The 19,159-nt window shown below is 35.9% G+C and overlaps 1 protein-coding gene across 1 annotated transcript; it reads left to right on the top strand.

Annotated features, from left to right (window-relative positions):
• Positions 1 to 2,364: 2,364 nt before the first annotated feature.
• On the top strand, positions 2,365 to 18,620 carry LOC144973472 (protein disulfide-isomerase-like). Its single transcript, XM_078915946.1, has 10 exons — positions 2,365 to 2,686; positions 3,964 to 4,161; positions 5,195 to 5,328; positions 7,000 to 7,137; positions 8,460 to 8,564; positions 9,128 to 9,247; positions 9,709 to 9,909; positions 14,189 to 14,488; positions 16,364 to 16,450; positions 17,099 to 18,620. The coding sequence occupies exons 1-10, from the start codon at positions 2,542 to 2,544 to the stop codon at positions 17,171 to 17,173; spliced, it is 1,503 nt and encodes a 500-aa protein (XP_078772072.1). The 5' UTR covers positions 2,365 to 2,541; the 3' UTR covers positions 17,174 to 18,620.
• Positions 18,621 to 19,159: the final 539 nt, after the last annotated feature.

The following is a 19,159-nucleotide window of genomic DNA, read 5'->3' as shown; positions in this document are numbered from 1 at the left end:
GTATTGGACCGTGAACATAATACCTAACCTTCACGACTCGGGTGTAACTCGACGTGTACTTAATTACAGGTCTACTAACCCAAATTATCCAAATTATTGTGGGCTCATTGTTCTTATGGAAATACTTTCAAACCGACACCAAAAAAATGTATCCATCACAACAATGCTAAACTTAGCCCATACTTTCGTTCGGTTTCCAGGTCTGCTCGTTTTGATGCTATGCGTTGAGTTAAATGTTGGCAACCGGTGTTGGCACAGACAGTGCTCCTTTCTCCCTACCCCTCATTATTTTTTTTCTATCCAAAAATACTGCGATAATCATTTTACGTGTTTTATAACCCATTTTGGTCAGACTGATAGTTATGGGTCAAAATAGCTCAGTTGGTAGAGCACTCGGTTCACACGCAAAGGGACCGAGGTCGATCCCGTGTGCAGTCGAATTCTTTTCCTCACTTCCCAGTCCACCCGGAAGTGATTGGGTAGCTGGGTCTGTTATATCTGGCGGAAAGTACTTTGCGATAGACTAGCGTCCTATGAAAAGGGTATCAAGCAATTGCTATTGTCCGTTTCACGCTATAGAAATCGTGAAAAGCTCCATAGGCCGAATGGCTTTGAAGGACTACTACTTTTTGATGACAGTATGGAATCGGCAAACCTATAAAATTGCATCATCATCATCATCATCATCATCATCATCATCATCATCATCATCATCATCATCATCATCATAATCATCAATCGTTATTGTGTCAAGATATACGATACGATATTGACCGCATGATGACAATGGGAGCATGTTCTATCTGTACTGTTGTGTCCTTGTGTAAGGTAGGCTACTGCACACAACTTGCCTGCTCGTTCAGGTATAATTGAGTGCTTGACTAAAAGCACCCGCGACTGTTCTATCTGTTGTAGTCCCAAAGTTACTCTGTACTGATGGCTTGTTTTGTAAGAAATAGGTCTTACGTGTCTTTCTGATGAACCATTGTGCCATTAATGTAGCGTTATGAAACTGTAGCATTACTTGTTGTATTCCATATGAAATTCTCATTATTCATAAGTGAATGTTGATTGGCCTTTAAGAGAAAGAAAGAAAGTAGAGAGAGAGAGAGAGAGAGAGAGAGAGAGAGAGAGAGAGAGAGAGAGAGAGGGGTGGAAAATTTATATATTATGACTAAAAAGGGAATGCGTTTGCATGTTTTCATATACAATTACATTGGCAAAAATAACTTCTCGCAGGGACTGATGTGACAAGTTTTTAGTATGTCAACTAGATAACACCACGCTAACGTCTCATTCTTGTTTCAACCCCCGGGAATACACACGCTACAATTCTTACTACATTTTGTTTTATGTTTTCAACGTTCCTTTTTCTGACGAAGAGTTTGTACCCGAAACGTCCATTGTGTCTGTTTTTTTTTCCCCCACCCGAAGCCATTTGTTAGCTACTGTAAATGGTCAACAATAATGTCTTTAAATATTACTGTATTGGTATTTCATGATTAGTATGCATTTGTATATCTCGTGGCTATTTTATTTCCATAGGATAATAGTAAATGCTATTAATATAGGGGGGAATAAAATTGCTAAAAATGCAGTTATGATAAATTGCGAGAGTGGTTCAATAGCAGGTGTCATTTATATGGGTCTTAGCTACCTGTGTACCTATGTCAATTTTCATGCTTTCAATCCGAATGAGCACGGTTTTAGCATGATTCTCCCTACCACAATGAATATGAAGAAAATATATGTATTTACTTAGTTATTTCCCCTGTTTAATGAAGCTGTAATAGGGAAAATCTAAGGCCTTAAACCGAAACGTTATGATTGATTTCCAGAGTGGATCTATAGCAGATGGGGTTTTTATGGTTTCTTGGTAACCTGTATGTAAATTTTCATGCTTTCAACCCGAATTTGCACGGTTTTAGCCTATTTTTAAAAATACTAGAATCCCTGTAACCCTAAAGGATTATCTATGGTGTGAATGTATGTACTGTGCATAGATAGTTAAGGCATAAAACAGAACACTCGTACTGAATGAAGATATATTTATTTGGTTCGATATGGCCCGCTGGCAGAGTAAATAAAGCATTGTGAGGTGTGAAGTGAACTGCGCTTTTAAATGTCATAATTTCGTTGAATCACTGCCATCGGGTACGGGCAAATGAAAACGGAAGAGAGCAAAATATCATCGCGTTTTGTTAAGTATCATTAACAAAATATAATTGCTTTTAGTCTCTTGCATTTTTATCATTAATTAAAAACTATTATTCACAACAGACTGCTTAATTCCTAACATCTTTTTTTTTTTTGGCTGACCCCTGTCAACGTTAGATTAATAATGTCACGTGACTAACCTTTTTTAGCCAATGGATAATCAACACGGTGGTAAATCCGTGTTGTGTTTCACCGGAACTAAAATCTGTGCCACGTTGAGACCTAAATATATCACTCACCATCCATCGACACCGGTCCTTTCTTTTTCATTCAGCCCAACAAGCTGGTCGCTTCATCGTCACATCAACAGGGACTTTTTCAAAGATGTTTCGCTTTTTGGTTTTGTGTATTGCTGTATTCGGCAGCATAAGAGCTGCTGATATTACGGAAGAAGACGGTGTATTAGTGCTAACCACTGGAAATTTTGAGACAGCTGTAGCAGACAACGAATTTGTCCTCGTAGAATTTTGTAAGTAATGTCGTTTTTGATTTTGATGTAGACATGACTACGCTAGACTTTACCGATGTACTCAATATAATCATCTATGACATTTGCCCAGTTTATAAAATTCCATATGGCTTTATGTGCATGTTCCATAATTATCATGTCTTGGGCTTGGGGTGCATTTCTCTTGATGAATGCAGAATTGTTTCGTCTGCTGCTCCGTGCGGCTGACTGAATGATTCAAATTCAATGTCACACCCCCTTTTCCACGGAATGCTTCGCACTCGTCGGCATTATAGATTTCTACTTTAAATACTAAATGCTTCTTTTTGTTTTAAAATTAATACTTTGGGCAAGTAGTTTATCCATGTATACACGATATGGATACTTGTTTCCAGTACAGGTCGTTGTACTAACTTAGGTTTTACAATCTAAAGCGCATTTATAAATTGAACAAAACATTTTGGTCAGACCAAAATTTGTCTAGTCTGCTCTTGAAGTTGTTTAGGGTTTTTGCGTTCACAACAGAATCTGGTAAACTTCCATATTTTCGTTGTTCTCACAGTATAATTGTTTTCTCTCATCCAATCTGGGTCTTTGTGTGAGCAGTTTCCTTTTGTTACCTCTGTTATCTTTTCTTTTTTAGTGAAATCTTTCCTCCATTCAGTCTCATAACCTAGTGACTAGGGATCTTCTAGTCCAGGCAACTTTTGTAGCCCTCCTTTGCACACCTTCAATTTGCTCGTATTTTTTTATGTACGAAACCAAACTGAGCTTGCATGTGCGATCTCACAAGCGCTTTATAGTTATAGAGGGACAAAAATGTTTCTTTGTTAGATATTGGAATTGATGGTCTGATGACGGCAAACATGGAGCTGGCTTTTTAAAAAACTTTTTCACTGACATGTGTTCAAAAATTAATTGTCCTCTCTAGTGACTCCAATGTCCTTTTCTTCTTTAACCTGTTTCAATGAAATACCCATCAAAATCCAGCCTAGCTTTAATTATTTTCACTTTTTTTTCACAAAAAAAAAGTTTGTTGCATTTCGTTAAGAATCTGGTTTTGTACCAAAGGGTAAAATCTCTCTAGTACTAGTACTAGTAAAGAGGAACCACTTATGAACTTACATCCTTGTGAGGTCAAGCAACCTCTTAGTCCACATTTTCTTTAGATTAATTTCAATGTGATAGTTTGAATGGAATTTTTTGTTTCCCATCAAGAAATCCATTCAGACTTGCAGAGAGTATCATCCTAAAGGCAACGCCATTCTTGAACACCCAATTTATTTTTTTCTCCTCAGATGCTCCATGGTGTGGACATTGCAAGGCTCTTGCCCCAGAATATGCAAGTGCTGCTCAAGCTTTGAAAGATGAAGGATCTGAAATTAAGCTTGCTAAGGTTGATGCCACAATCGAGAGCGACCTCGCTGAAAAGTTTGAAGTTCGTGGTTACCCAACCATTAAATTCTTCAAGAAGGGAATTCCATTAGAATATTCAGGTAAAGTATAGGATGAATTAAAAAAAAAATGAATAATTTCTGTTTTCCAATTTGAGGGTTTTTTTTACTCATGGATGTTTTTTTTTAATGCCGCTATTTGATCTTGTGTGACATCTTTTGGATCAGAAAGCCCTGGGTTTAAGTGGCTCAAATTCTCTCTCCATACTCTGGTGTAAATCAGTAACTGGCTAACACTGTTGGCTAACACCTAACAGTGTCTTTCTTGTCCTACATATACAGTGGTGTCAACCTTGCGTAAAAAAAATAGTATTTTTATGCATTTTCACTCATTGTACACATTTTGGTGAGGATTGTATGCATGATTAAATTTGTATTATGAATTTTTAGCATTTTGGCTCTCCATTGTACACATTGTCATGAGCTAGGGTTGGCAACAGATGTTAAGTGTCGCTGTTAGCTAGGAATCCTTTGTAAAGGGCTTTGAGCTCCTCAAGTGGGTATTGCGTATAACAAATTTTTTTTTAGTTTTTGTTTTTATACATATGCGGCTTTGTGGTCTAGTTGTATGACAGGGGTTGTGATCTTGTAGTTCAATACTCAGCTTCTGACGTTTAAGGTTCCTGGCACAATCTTGAGTCCTTGGAAAAGGTTATTTACTCACATTACTCTGTCTCAGTGCTGTGGTGTAAAATGAGTACCTGACTTGTGACGACTTGGCCTCTGTTGAAAAAAAATGTAATAGCGCCCAATGCCCATTATTTCTTGTCCCACATGTGTTACTGTTTATTTTTTTTCTTCTTTGGTTTTATTTTTTAGTGTTTTCCATTATATAAGTGATTTGAGCATGTCAAGTGGAGATTGTCCTATATGAAACCTCAAATTTTGTTCGTTTGTATGAAAAAAATACTTTTTTTTTTCAACTCCTAACCATAGAGTTGTTCTGCTAAGTCACATTTCATTTAATATGCGGTTCAAAATATTATTCATTTATATTCACACATAGCTGTCATCTTTATAATCTCTCTCTCTATATATATTTATATATATATATATATCTTGTTCTCAATTGTAGGTGGCAGAACTTCAAAGGACATTGTTCAGTGGCTGAAAAAGAAGACTGGACCCCCAGCCAAGACTCTGGCAACTGTTGATGAGTCCAAGACCTTCAAGGACAGTGATGATGTTGTTATTATGGGTTTCTTCAAGGTCAGTTCAAACATAGACATAATAGCCATAATCCTTTCAACCAATGTTTCAGTCCTTTTGTTTCTGGTTTTGTTCTTTACAGCATAGAATTAACTCCTGGCTCGAAATATTAGTTTCTTTTAAAACTTTTATTTGACCATGAAGTGGGGTAGCTTAATTTGTGGAGCAGTCATTTCAATTTCCTTAGATGTTTGAATCTGAAAGGAGAAAAATAATAAATTTATAGCCATTTGTTCACTGAGTAATTTATTGGTTGGTGGGACTGTTGGATCAGATAGTAAGTAAAACCATCAACGACCCAAAAGTACCCATCATCCCAAACTACATAAAAAGCAAATAAGATAGATACGCTACACACATACAATGCATCACAATACATACAACCTTTATAAAGAACATACATACACAGTTTTTTCCCAGTGAACAATAAATGACTGGAATGTTGTGCCAACAGACATAACAAACGTTGAATGTTTGGAAACTTTCAAAACTGTTTTGAATGCACTCGCTCATCAAAGTCATTTTTGACTGTTCCCTGTTTTGATTGGACTTAATTACAATTTGCAGTGATGGGCCCTTGGGACCTTTTGCAAATGCAAGCCATTAAAGATTGAAAACTGAGATAGACCAGCATGCATGGTAGTTGGTAATGTTTGCGACAGAAATTCAAGATTAAATCGGGACAATTGGCCTGTCAGTTATGAGGCCTACCCATTTGCTATTTTACTTCATGTTAATCAAGATTATTAACCTGCGCTTTGCTATCAAGACTTGGAGGCATGAGTAATTCTTACTTATCCGAACCAGTGACACCTGAGCTCTTGCCCTTCAGACTTGAATGGTTAATTCAAATTTTGAATTATCCACAGTCCTTAATGGCATACATAGGCGATCCCTCATGCTTGTCAAATACTACATAGAAATTAGTTAAAGGTAGTTTCCAATATTTGATTTTTCGAAGGTAGTATTTGATTTTAAGCACAATTATCATATTTATAAATATAATTTGCCATCAAAAAAAAAAAAAAAGAACCCTTCCCCTAAGAAAAAAACCCCACATTTTTATCAGGGTCTTTGTGTGATAAATTTACAATCATTACAAAATAATTAATGAATATATGCAAATGTCTATTGCTTTTCACAGGGCTCTCTTTAGTACCTCAGTGGGTCATACAAAATGAAATTTCCATTTGTACAGTGCAATTTGTCTGTTGAGTTGCCTATTTGTAATAAGGGATGGCCCAAAGGGTCGTTTTCATTTTCAACTCGAAAACACATCAATTTTAAGTTATTTTGAAAATCTGTGGATAAAATTTCGTGAAATGTTAATGAAAAGTCAAGCACCAAAATGATATAACATATTTTTCTTCTCAGAGAGTCAAAAAGTGTCACTTCAAATATCTATAACTGCTCTACTGTCGTAGTTTTTAAAAAATAGGCGAAAGAGTAAGTAAAGCATTTTAAAACTTTGTCCAGAAGACTCTCCTTTAAATATTGATTAATTAAAGGAGTTTCTGGGAAATATTTTTTAAGATGCGTTAAAAAAACAAACAAATCCTTTAAAATATATTTTCAGAGTACGGCAGTATGCTTAAGGCAGCAGACACATTTCTCATGTTTTATATATGCTGTGTTTAAATTATTTAACTTAATTTGTATTGCTTCAAACAGGATGTTGATTCAGAGGCTGCCAAGGCATTCCTTGAAGTTGCCGGCACCATGGATGATGTTCCATTCGGTATTTCCTCTGAGAGTGATGTCTTTGCTGAGCACAAAGTTGACTCTGATGGTGTTGTCTTATTCAAGAAGGTAAATTTTAGTCATCTTTATGATCAAAACCTCCCAATTGACAATTAAGCATCAATTCCCTGTTTCTTCAATATTCAATTCATCCACTTCAGATAATATCAAGGACATCCAACTAACCATGCAAGTGCCATTTGATGTAAACAATTTTTTTTTCAAAGTGTGAGAGATTAACCACAATCCCTTTATTTGATTGGAATAGCCATGACAATTGTCCTTTTATCAAAATCACCTTTTTCACACTTGTATGGAGACCCTCAATATTTCATCAGGAAGCAGCCAGGTTTTTAAAGAACATTTATTTTATTTTAAATAATTATGTTTTTTTCAAGGGTTGTTTGTTTTCCTCAAAAAGCCAGAAATTTTGACCTTTTCAAATTTGATAGAGGATAACTAATGTTAATGGCAGAAACTATTGATATGAAAGATTGGATGAAATGTTGTCTATTGTAGTTTGGAATTGCAAGCACCTTAAGGGGCGGTTTGGGTCTAATTATTAGGAAAATCCTTCAAAAATTTGATTTTGAGATTTTGGTGGAAAATGATATTTTATTATCTTAGAAATAATATAATTGAAGTCCAAATTCTTAAAGTAGACTATAAAGGCACAAAATACAAGGTCGAAAATGGTACAGGTAGTAAGAAATGTGTGAAAAACGGGAAGCCATTTTGCTATTTTCTCAATATGTCATTTTTCTAAGGGTATGGGAAACTGTGTCAAACGTTTCTCAGAATCTATTCAATGGAATTGTCTGAAAATTTCCACAGTTATAATAGAGATAATGAATTATGTCACCATAGAGAGATTTTTTTGATAAGATTTGTGAATTTTGAATTATAATCCTAAATCTGAATTTTTTACATCAATTTTGTCATAACATTTTGATTCTCAACTTTGTAATGATCTAATAAAAATTCCATAAGCTAAAGCGGTAAAATCTCTCTATGGTGACACACTATGGCACAATGTTGACAAGAGGGAAGAATATGGAGGTCATTCTTTCATTAGTTTTTGTGGAACGTTTGCCACAAGATTGTTATATTTTTTTATGTCAGACCCCCAAATTAGATCGCAAAATGGGCATGAACACAGATAATTAAAATTTTTCACCATAAATGTTGTTTTTTAACCTATATTGATGATACAGAATGATTAAAACCGCGCCCAATATAGGTTATTAAAATTTTTTTAGAAAAGACCCAAACCGCCCCTTAAAACCTCTAAAAGCAAAGCAAACAAAAAAATAAAAAATTTTCTAGTATGCTTTTTTGTTCAAGGTTGTTATAGTATTGGTGAATGAATGAATTTTTATTTTTTCACACAGTTTGATGAGGGCCGCAACGACCACACTGGAGAGCTGTCTGTCGCTGGTATTAAGGAGTTTGTTGTCAGCAACAGACTTCCACTTGTCATCGAGTTCACTTCAGAGGTAATACTTGTCTCTAATATCATGGTGTTATATTTAACTCTATCGGGTTCATATGAATAGAAGATTGAACAAATGTGTTCCATTTTCAACTATAGTGAATTCCAGAGTTAAATTAGATTCATTGCACATTGAAAATCAGGGGTCGTATTAATGTTACCTTGGTTGAATTGTAGTCGTCATTCATCTTCATGAAATAGTCAACTGATGAAAAAAATTTTTAAAATGATTTACTGCTGATGCACATAAGAAGAATATATGACTAAAGCATGTTAATTGGGTTATAAACAGGTTATAATAAAAAAATTATTAGCCTTGGGAATGGTGTTTACAGCCCAATACAATTGATTTAATATTATTATGTCCCTTCTCATCCAAAACCATTCATAAGACAAGGAAGTCTTTAAAATTGCGAAGAAAGTAAAATAATTCAACTGAACTGAAAATATCAACTAAAAATATTTCTGGTACTGTCTGCACCTATGTCGACTTGGCCTTATGAATGTTGATCACAGGACTGGCAGTGTAGAGTTGTTTTATTCCTATACCTTTCTCTCCATTCCCAGTCTGCCCAGAAAATCTTTGGTGGTGAAGTTAAGAACCACATCCTGTTGTTCTTGAAGAAGGATGAAAGCAAAGACGCCCTTACTGGTTATGCTGAAGCCGCCAAGGCTTTCAAAGGAAAGGTAAGTCAGGATTTTAAAAAAAAATAATTTTCGTTTGAAAATTGCAAGTTTTCACTACAGCTCTGGTCAATCCAATTCAAATAAGCAAAATACGCAGAAATTAAACAAATTTATTATTACAAAAAGTTAACAATACATTTTAATAGTAATGAAAGAAATGTAAAATGATTACTTGTTTTGTTTTTTAAATCGGCTCAACTGCCATATGTTAATTTTACTTTTTTGCTCATAACAAAATTGAACTATGCTTATAAATTTACTCATTCTTTTTTTTAATCTTATTTAACTTTTCTTAATTAAAATTTTTTTTTTGCTATCCGTGTTTTATATTTCCTTTTTTAATGGCATCCTCTTTTTTTCAGGAAATCCATGTAGTGTTGCAGAGTTGTCACTGCTTTATTTATTTCATGCAAAGGTGTGATCTCCCTACAATTTTTGCATTAAAACATTTTTTTTTTCAGATCCTCTTCATTTACTTGGACACTGCCAATGAGGAAAATGCTCGTATCATGGAATTCTTCGGTCTGCAACCATCTGAGGTGCCAGCTGTCCGTCTCATCACCCTTGCTGAAGACATGACCAAGTACAAGCCTACCAAGGACGGAATTGATTCTGAAACTATCACACAGTTCGCCCAGGACTTTTTGGATGGCAAACTTAAGGTTTGTATACATTTCACAAAGCTTAATTATCATTGATCAATGTTTTGTTTATACAAAGCAGTAAAACGTATTCCTCCTTTATGATGTCTATTGAATAGATTCCTGTTTTCCTTCATTTTTATTATTTGTCTTAAAATCTGGAGTAGGACGGATATCCAGTGTGTATAAGAAATTTAATTTGTCTTATATTTCATCATATGAAGTTCATGATTTACAAAGTAATGAACAAAAATGACTACAACAGCTTTCAGGAGAAAAAAAAAGCAAATTACTAATCACAACATTTTAGGCTGAAATCCCTTATTTCTTCTTCTTCTAGGTTCCATGCCTGGTCCAGGCTTCGGATACTGCATGAATTATCTCTCTCCATTCCTCCCTGTCTCTTGCTTTTTCAAACAGCTCTTGGATTGTTAGGTTGGTGAAGCCCTTCAGTTGGTCTATGAGTGTTTTTCTTTGTCTCCCCCGGGCGCGTTTACCAGGTATTTTTCCACAACTTGCCAGGTATTCATTCTTATCTTTCCTTACTATGTGTCCGAAAAAGGATAGTTGTCGATCCACTATTAAGGGCATTAGTTTCCTTTGTTGGTATGTTTGTTTTAGCACTTCTTCGTTCGTTTTGTGTGCGGTATACGATATTCTCTGCATCCTTCTCAAGCACCACATTTCAAAAGCTTCAATGTTCTTTTGTGTTTCTGCATTTGTAGTCCAGCTTTCGCATCCGTAGAACAAGATTGGCCACACGTAGCACTTCAAGACTCGGAATCTAATCCCGAACGACATCTGTTTGTTTTTCAAAATGTTTCCCAGGTCCATGAAGGCCTGTTTGGCTTGAGTTATTCTTGCTCGTATGTCTCGGTTACATCTTCCATCTGTTGTCACTATTGAACCTAGGTATTTAAAACTTTCTACGTTGGTAAGCTGCTCGCCGTGAATCGTTATATTGCAGGTGTTGTTGTTTTTGGGGTTTTTCTGTATTACCATGCATTCTGTTTTGGTGATATTCACTTCCATTCCCTTGGCTTCACTATCTACTACCACTTTGTCAACAATCTTTTGAAGTTGGATTTCTGATGTTGCAATGAGTACCGTATCGTCTGCGTATCTTATATTATGTTGTGACCTCCTACTTTTATTCCCTCCATATTAGTTATGCCCTCATGATTGTTTCTTGGTATAGATTAAACAGATCTGGTGAGGCAACACACCCTTGACGGACTCCTTTCTTAATAGGAATGGAATTTCCTGTAGAGTTTCCGATTTTGATAGATGCCTGCTGGGTGTAGTATAATGTTTGCATGAGTCTGAGGTCTTTCTCATCAGCGCCAATGGAGTGCAGTTGTTTTAGTATTTCTTCGTGGCGTACTCTATCAAAAGCTTTTTTGTAGTCGACAAAACAGAGGTATAGTGGGGTCTGAACCTGTATAGCTCTTTCACTTAAAACACGGAGGAGGTATATTGCGTTCCTTGTCCCTCTGTCAGGTTGGAATCCATATTGTTCTTCTGCGATTTCGGGGTTAATCTTATTCCTTAGCCTGTTGATAATTATACGCAACAGTATTTTGTTGATGTGACTTATTAAACTTATAGTTCTAAAATTTTCGCATCTGACTGCACCTGCTTTCTTTGGTATTGCTATGAAAATAGAGTTACAGAGATCTTCTGGAATTTTCCCAGTATTGTATATATTGTTGAATAATATGTGAAGTTCATCAATTGCTAGATCTCCTAGGCTTTTTAATACCTCTACAGATATTTCATCAGGGCCTGTTGCTTTACCATCCTTCATTCGTTCCATGGCATGTTCAATTTCACTTTTGGTGATGTTTGGTCCGCTTAATGGTTCTTTGAATTTCAGTGGTGGTTCATTTCTATTTGGATCATTGTACAGTTCGCCTATGTATTCTACCCATCGGCTTTCTATATGTTGTTCTTCAAATAGCAGTTCCCCTTGTTTGTTTTGGATACAACTTCCTGCTGCTTTGCTTTTCCTTTTCCCTGATAGTTCTTTTATTCTTTGGTGAGCTTGTTGGGGGTTGGGTTTGTATTCTCTTTCGATTTCGCAGCATTTCCAGTCTAGATAGTTCTCGTGTGCCTCGATGCATTTGGATTTAATGTGGTTGTTCAATGTTTGGTATTCTGCAGACCCTCTGTTGCATTTTCGTCTTTCTTCAAATAGGTTTAGAATTTCATTTGTCATCCATTCCTTTTTGCTGTTTGTTTGAGCTATTGGTAAATGCTTTTCTGTAGTTGCTTTGACACACTTTTGGAATATATCAAATTGTTTTTCACATTTTTCGTTATCAGGTTCACTTTGGCTTTGTATCATGAGTGCATTTTCAAATTCTTCTCTCATTTTTGTTTGTATGCCATTGTCTTTGCATAACCTGTAATCCCTCTTTATTCTACCAGCTGTTCTCTGAATAGCTTTAAACTTTATCCTTACTGTACAAACAACTGGGACATGGTCACTGTCTACATCGACGCCTGGGTAGGTTTTGCAATTTAATATGCCATTTCTGAATCTTGATGATACTGCTATAAAGTCTATCTGGTTCCTTGCTCTGTCCCCTGGTGATTGCCATGTCCAGGTTCTTCTTGGGTGTTGTTGAAACCAGGTGTTTGAAATCATTAATTTATTTGTTCTACACCAATCTGCCCAGATGTTTCCTCGTTCATTTCTGTCTCCGAGTCCATGTGGTCCGATTATGTCACCATCTCTGCCTCTGCCAATCTTAGCATTTAGGTCCCCCATTACCATAAGGACTTCTTGTGATTTACACATTCGTTTTGCTTTGTCTAGTGAATGGTAAAACTCTGTCATATCTGCATCTGTCGCCTCTTCTGTTGGTGCATAAACTTGAATAATATTGGTGTCAACTACAGGTCCTCTTAGCTTAACCAGCAAAACTCTGTCTGAGATTGCTACGTGCCCTTTGTAAAATTTGGTTGATTTTTGGTCTAAGATCATCCCTACTCCTTTTTGGAAAGAGGTTCCACCACTCCATATGATCTTATATGTCATGTTGTTTTCTTGTTTTGACATGGTTCCCTGCTCTTTCCATCTCATCTCTGCCAGGCCAAGAATATTTATTTGGAGCCGTTTCATTTCTTTTAGAATGTTGTTTAGTTTTCCTTTTTGGGCACAGGTCCTGACATTCCATGTCCCAATTTTGGTTTTGTCACATTTGTTAAATTTATTTCGCCAAATGGATGATGCCAAGTCTGCAAAGATAGATCATCATCAAGCCCTACTGCAACCTCCTCGTGGTGTCGAACGGTAACAGGTCAAGCTGGCCAACTGCAGAGGGCGACAAGAATAGGCAATGGCAAACCATTCTTGTAACTTTGCCGAGTTAACTGCATGAATAAGTCCAAAAAGTTAAACGGTGACAGCGTAAAGGGGAGCATGTTTTCACGGAAGACTGCTGCCTCGCTCGGTTGGGAGCGTGATGTTCGTCAGGTCACACCGAACCGTCAGCCAGTTACTAGGCGAAATAAATTTAACAAATGTGACAGAAATCCCTTATTTAGTCAATAACAAAAAACACTTTTAAAATGTTTCGAGCTCAAAACCCTTCTCCGGCCATTAACATGTGCGGTTATGTGGTCTAATGGTATGACACTCGCTTTCAGATCGGATGGTCCTGGGTTTGAGCCTCGCTCGGCGCATTTGAGTCCTTGGAAAAGGCTCTTTACTCACATTCTCTCACCGTACTCGGGTGTAGATTGAGTACCTGGTCGTTAACAGCGTTGTCTCTGTCCAAAAGAAAATTGTAATATCTCCTAGCTGGCGTCATGTCTCGTCCTACATGTTAAGTGTTGCTGTTGGCCAGGGACCTCTTGTGAAGTGCTTTGAGCAAGTTTAGTGGGTATTGCGCTATAAAAAAGCTCTTTTTTATTTTTGAGCCAGAATTCTTCTGTTATTGTTCATTCCTTTTTTTACAGTCCAGTGTTTCTAACAACATAGTATTCACTCTTGGTTCAGAATATAACTTTTAAAAAATTATTATTTGCATAGCAATCTTTTGTCTGTACCATAACACACCTTTTCGGATTCCCCTTGCACTGATATGTGCTCTGTATAAAAAAATTGGATTTCCAAGGCATGCCAAAAGATGATTTCTTGCTTAATTATTGTAAAGTGGCATGAAAGTGCAAGTTATTTGCCACCATTATTATCCATGCAATTGTAATATGGAGATCTAAGATGAATTGAAAAATATATTTTTTATCCATAACTTTTTACATTTAAAAATGTCACTTCGTCTCTTCCTTAAAGCCTCACTTGATGTCTGAAGAAGTTCCAGAAGACTGGGATGCCAAACCCGTCAAAGTGTTGGTTGGACAGAACTTTAAGGAAGTTGCTTTCAACAAGGACAAGGCTGTCTTTGTCGAATTTTATGCCCCTTGGTGTGGTCACTGCAAACAGCTTGCACCCATCTGGGACCAGCTGGCAGAAGAATACAAAGACAACGACAAGATTGTCATCGCTAAGATGGATTCCACCACCAATGAAGTCGAGGAGGTCAAGGTCCAGAGTTTCCCAACTCTTAAATATTTCCCTGCTGGAGGTGATCAGGTGAGAAATCTTTAAATAAAAATTCACCTAATCCAAGTTAATTGGAAGAACCGATTTCCTGACATTTTTTGCATCATGAAAAGTACTGATGGTTTACTTTAGATCCGTGGAAATCCGCGATTTTTGGGTCAGAGAAGGAATTTCCTTTAAAAAAATTACAATTTCCCAAAATCAAATGTAGTGGCAGTGAGAGACTTGATGTGTGGTGGATCAAATAGCTACAGTTTCCCCACTCTCCAGAAGTATGCTAGAGTCTCAATGATAATGATAGTTAATCATCTCAGTTGCTCTGAAAACTGGGGGTTAATGCAATAAACATGTCTTTCACGTTTTGCCACCATGAGAACTGTTAAATGTGTGTTGAACAGTGCTTTTAATCTACTGTATTATTACAGATATCCATACTTTCCGCCCATAGTGGGCAAGGGGGGTACATACTGTGTCTTTTTTCCCCTTATATCTCTTTTCCAACTTGCTTTCTGTCTTTGTCTTGGCATGAGATTACTTGGTTTTGTCCTGGCCCTGGCCGGAGTCCTGGATGGAAGGGAAACAGTCAAATGCATAGTTATTGTTTTGGGAGATGATATTTTTTCCTTCTAAATCATCTCTCTGTAATGTATTATTGTTATTTTAATGTATAATGTAGGCATTTGAGTGTATTCCTCTTTGTTGGATTTTGTGCTTGTGTCTGGATGAGACTTATAGGTGATCTCAAACTAAGTGCATTGGTGGTATGCTCTTGGAATCTACATCTGATCCCTATTTGTTGCTAGTTCCCCTATGTCTTACTTTTCTTGGGTGCTTTAATTGTAATTCTAGAACTTTTTTTTACTATCCCATTTTTTCCCTTTTTACTGGCGCTGATATGACCTTAATGTGTTGCAAGCGCCGTAAAACCCTTAAAAACAAATAAAACAAACAATAAACATGTCTTTCACGTTTTGCCACCATGAGAACTGTTAAATGTGTGTTGAACAGTGCTTTTAATCTACTGTATTATTACAGATATCCATACTTTCCGCATCTTTCATTTGTAGACTTTGAGTAGTTTTTTGGGATTTTTTTTCTTCATTCATTTCACATCTTTGACCAGTTTGAAAACAGGACACTTAATATTATCTATATCATATAAGCGATTTTTGGATAATAAATTTTCTCTTTCTTTCCTTTCAATGTATGGATCCTCAATTTAAATGATTAGTTTGAAGTGCGTTAGAGATCACCTTAATATACTGATGCTCGCATGGAGATAGTATTCGTTAATCAAAAATAACGGATTATGTAAATATAATGATTTTTGTACTTTTTTGTATTGAAATATGTTTTACTTTATTATACCTTGGTATATAAAGATAGAAACTATGGCGAGAGCTGATAGAAAATAATGATTTTGTACTTTTTATGAAAGTTTTTTTATATCCTGGTAATAAGAAGAAACATGGTGGAGGATAGAAAATAATGATTTTGTACTTTTAATGAAAGTTTTCTTATATCCTGGTAGTAAGAAGAAACATGGTGGCATGAGAATTGTTTGTCAATGGGATGATATGATGAATCGCTATCCAAAACAGACAAGATGGTTGCTTTAAAATTAATTTGTCAATTTGGTGCGGCTATGTGGTTTTGTTGTATGACACTTTCTTCCGAATTGGACGGTCTTGGGTTTGAATCTTGCTTGACGCATAGTTGAGTCCTTGGAAAAGGCTCTTTACACACATTATCTCACCATACTCAGGGGTAAAATGAGCACCTGACCGTTAACAGCCTTGTCTCTGTTGGTAAAAATTGTAATATCACCTAATACGATATGTATGGTAACCCATGCACTGATATCCATTTTATATTTTTCATTTAACTAATGCTAATTATTTTCAGATTGTCGATTACAACGGACCCAGAACTCTTGAAGGATTTAAGAAGTTCTTGGACAGTGATGGCAAAGATGGCGCTGGAGACAGCCCAGTAAGTGTTTTCATCTTTTTGTTTGATGGTATAAATGTCATTTACAATAGGAAATAAAGGACTTAGAACTTCCTAGACCTATTACGGTTTGACTGTCTTATCTTCATTTTTATCCTGGTGCTGATAGTGTTGCAAGCACTGTAAAATCTCTAACATAAGAACCAAACATTTTCCCAAGTGATTATAAGACCCTGTTCAACGCTCTGTAAGTCTCCTTGTTGTATAGGTTATGTATTATATGGAGCGTTGATAATTCCAAGTGTACGGGAAGGATCTAATGGTTTTCAGATGAGATGTAAAAAGGAAACCATGTGACTGGGGCTGAGGTATATGACATAGCCATTGCATCATGATTCTTGAGTCATGAGTTAATAGGATTACTGTTTTTTGTTGTTGAAAGTATGGCAACAAAATTGCACTGTTCTGTGATGGGAGTGAATTCACACAATGGCAGTTGGCAAGACTGGTTTCACCATCAATTTGATATAAGCCCATGTTCTTCGCTGTGTCAAATAGATTGAGGTCTTACTGCTTATTGCAGATTATCTTTAAATGGTTATGTAATTTTTTTTATAATGAAAAAATTCACAATCAATCAAAAGATTTAGATTTGTAGTTGACTAATAATTTTCGTATTTTTCATTCCAGGAGGAAGAGGAAGAAGAAGAGGAAGAGGAAGAAGAGGAGGAGGAAGACAAAGAACAAGCCAGGGATGAATTATAAGAATTTAGAATATTTAATGTCTAGCACTTTGTTGTTTAAATTCCAACCTTATTTATGAACTAAACATCTTTGTTGTGATTGCAGACTTGCCAAAATTTGCTAGTCGTCTATTGAATTAATAGAGAATGAAAATTATTTTTTTAACAGAAAAAAATGTGAACTTGTGAAAGTCTCATTTTTGATACAAAGATTCACTGTATTTGGCTCAATAACTATATGAAAACACATAAGCTCATTGAAATTGAAAGAATATTTGTTGAATTTCGGATGATATTATTGAATAGTGGATATTATTCTCCCATCTGGCACTGTCAATTTTCTTAGACCAAACACCAGTGTCAGAAAATATTCCTAAATCTATAATTTAAATCTGTGAACGGATGGATGGGTAGCTGGACTTATGTTTGTGGATGAGTAAGTGATTTGTTTGTAACAGGGAGAGAGAGAGAGAGAGAGAAAGCGGTGTGTGTTGCCGTGTACTGCATGGTAGTGTTTATACGAGTCATTGGGGTTAATTGGATGATGAATGAAGTTGTCTGATGAGTTGCCTTGGTTCGGCTTCACATTACATTTGGTGCAGATCTTGTTAGCATGAGTGTGCCATGTTATGATTTAAGTTTTTTTGTTTGTTTTTTAATGTGGTCTTCCCCATCGATTTCATTTCATCCCAAATCATAATACAATTTCACACATGTGCCCGTTTTAGGGATTAAATGTTTTGTTACAATGCAGACTTGTGACGTAGCGAAAATGATAAATAGTAGATAGTCCTGAAGAGAATCAGATGCATTACGGACATATTGATGATGTGATGAGCAGAATAAGTGGATTGAATGATTTTCATAATAAAATTTTCCATTTAATATTTAGAGTTACCTACATATTTATTTTGTAGCAACCGTCTACCGACAATTCGATTATCACAATGTCATTTTGTTTTTCTCTATTGTACGCGCATTGTTTGCATTTTAAGAATACTTCTGTCTTCTTTTTTTTCTTCCTTTTTTTCAACAATGGGTGCGGGCTGCTTATACACTCCTTTTACTGATTTTTTGGATTTTTTTTTTTGATGTTTACAATCTCATGATTGTGATCAAGATGTGATTTTCGATTGATGTATAAATGATTGGTATATGATATTTGATATAAAAGAAAATATTGTTTCAGTTCCTTGTTATCCTCTCTTGTGCTTTTAATATTTTTCAGGCTCTAGACTCTATTAGGGATTGTGATTTTTTTTCTTTTTTTTTCTATCTTTTATTTTACTGTATTTATTTGTAAGTGAGGGGGGTGAGGGTAAGGGTGGGAGGAAAGATAAGCTTATGATGATGCAGTTTGTTCAGATTGCTAATGTGATGGTGAGACCAGCTTGTTACTGAATCCACAAATGAATTCATGGAGTTTATATATCCAATTGAAAATCGTATTAAAATTTCTCATAAATTTATACAGTTTTGTCTCTTTTTAACTTACCTTTAAATTACCTTTTATCAATCTTGTGGTTGCAACTCAGTCTAGTTAGAAGCATCGGGTTGAAATGTGGGTAAACCTCTCGGTTAACCCTAAAGAAAAATATTTGCTTTTCATGACAAGTTGATAGTGATGGCCTATTATTTGATCTGGAAAGATGATTTCAATCTTAATTATAAAATCCAGGAGCAGTGTTAATTTTGACACATTGAGCTCAAATATTTTATGCTCGAGAGTGACATTGTAGAAATGATTGGATAAAAGTTTTTAATTCTCGTTTTAAAAGTTCAATTGGAAGGCTGCCTTCTGGCATGTCAAATGTGTAATTCAGACTAAACATTCTTTCTCGCCTTTAGTCTCTCCTATGTTTCTACCAATCTACACAGTTGATCAGCTGCTACAAAAAAGACTGGGTGGGGTTCCTGTCCTTCCATAGTGGGCAGGGAGGCACTTACTGTGTCTTCTATCCCCCTATATCTATTTTTCCAACATGCTTTCTGTCTTTGTCTTGGGATG

This window comes from Berghia stephanieae, chromosome 5 (genome assembly GCF_034508935.2).
Source record: "Berghia stephanieae isolate SIO BIC M18660-M18661 chromosome 5, UCSD_Bste_1.3, whole genome shotgun sequence".
Classification (NCBI taxonomy): Eukaryota; Metazoa; Mollusca; class Gastropoda; order Nudibranchia; family Aeolidiidae; genus Berghia; species Berghia stephanieae.
The sequence above is the reverse complement of the archived record's forward strand: the minus strand, read 5'-3'. Positions and strand labels throughout refer to the sequence as shown.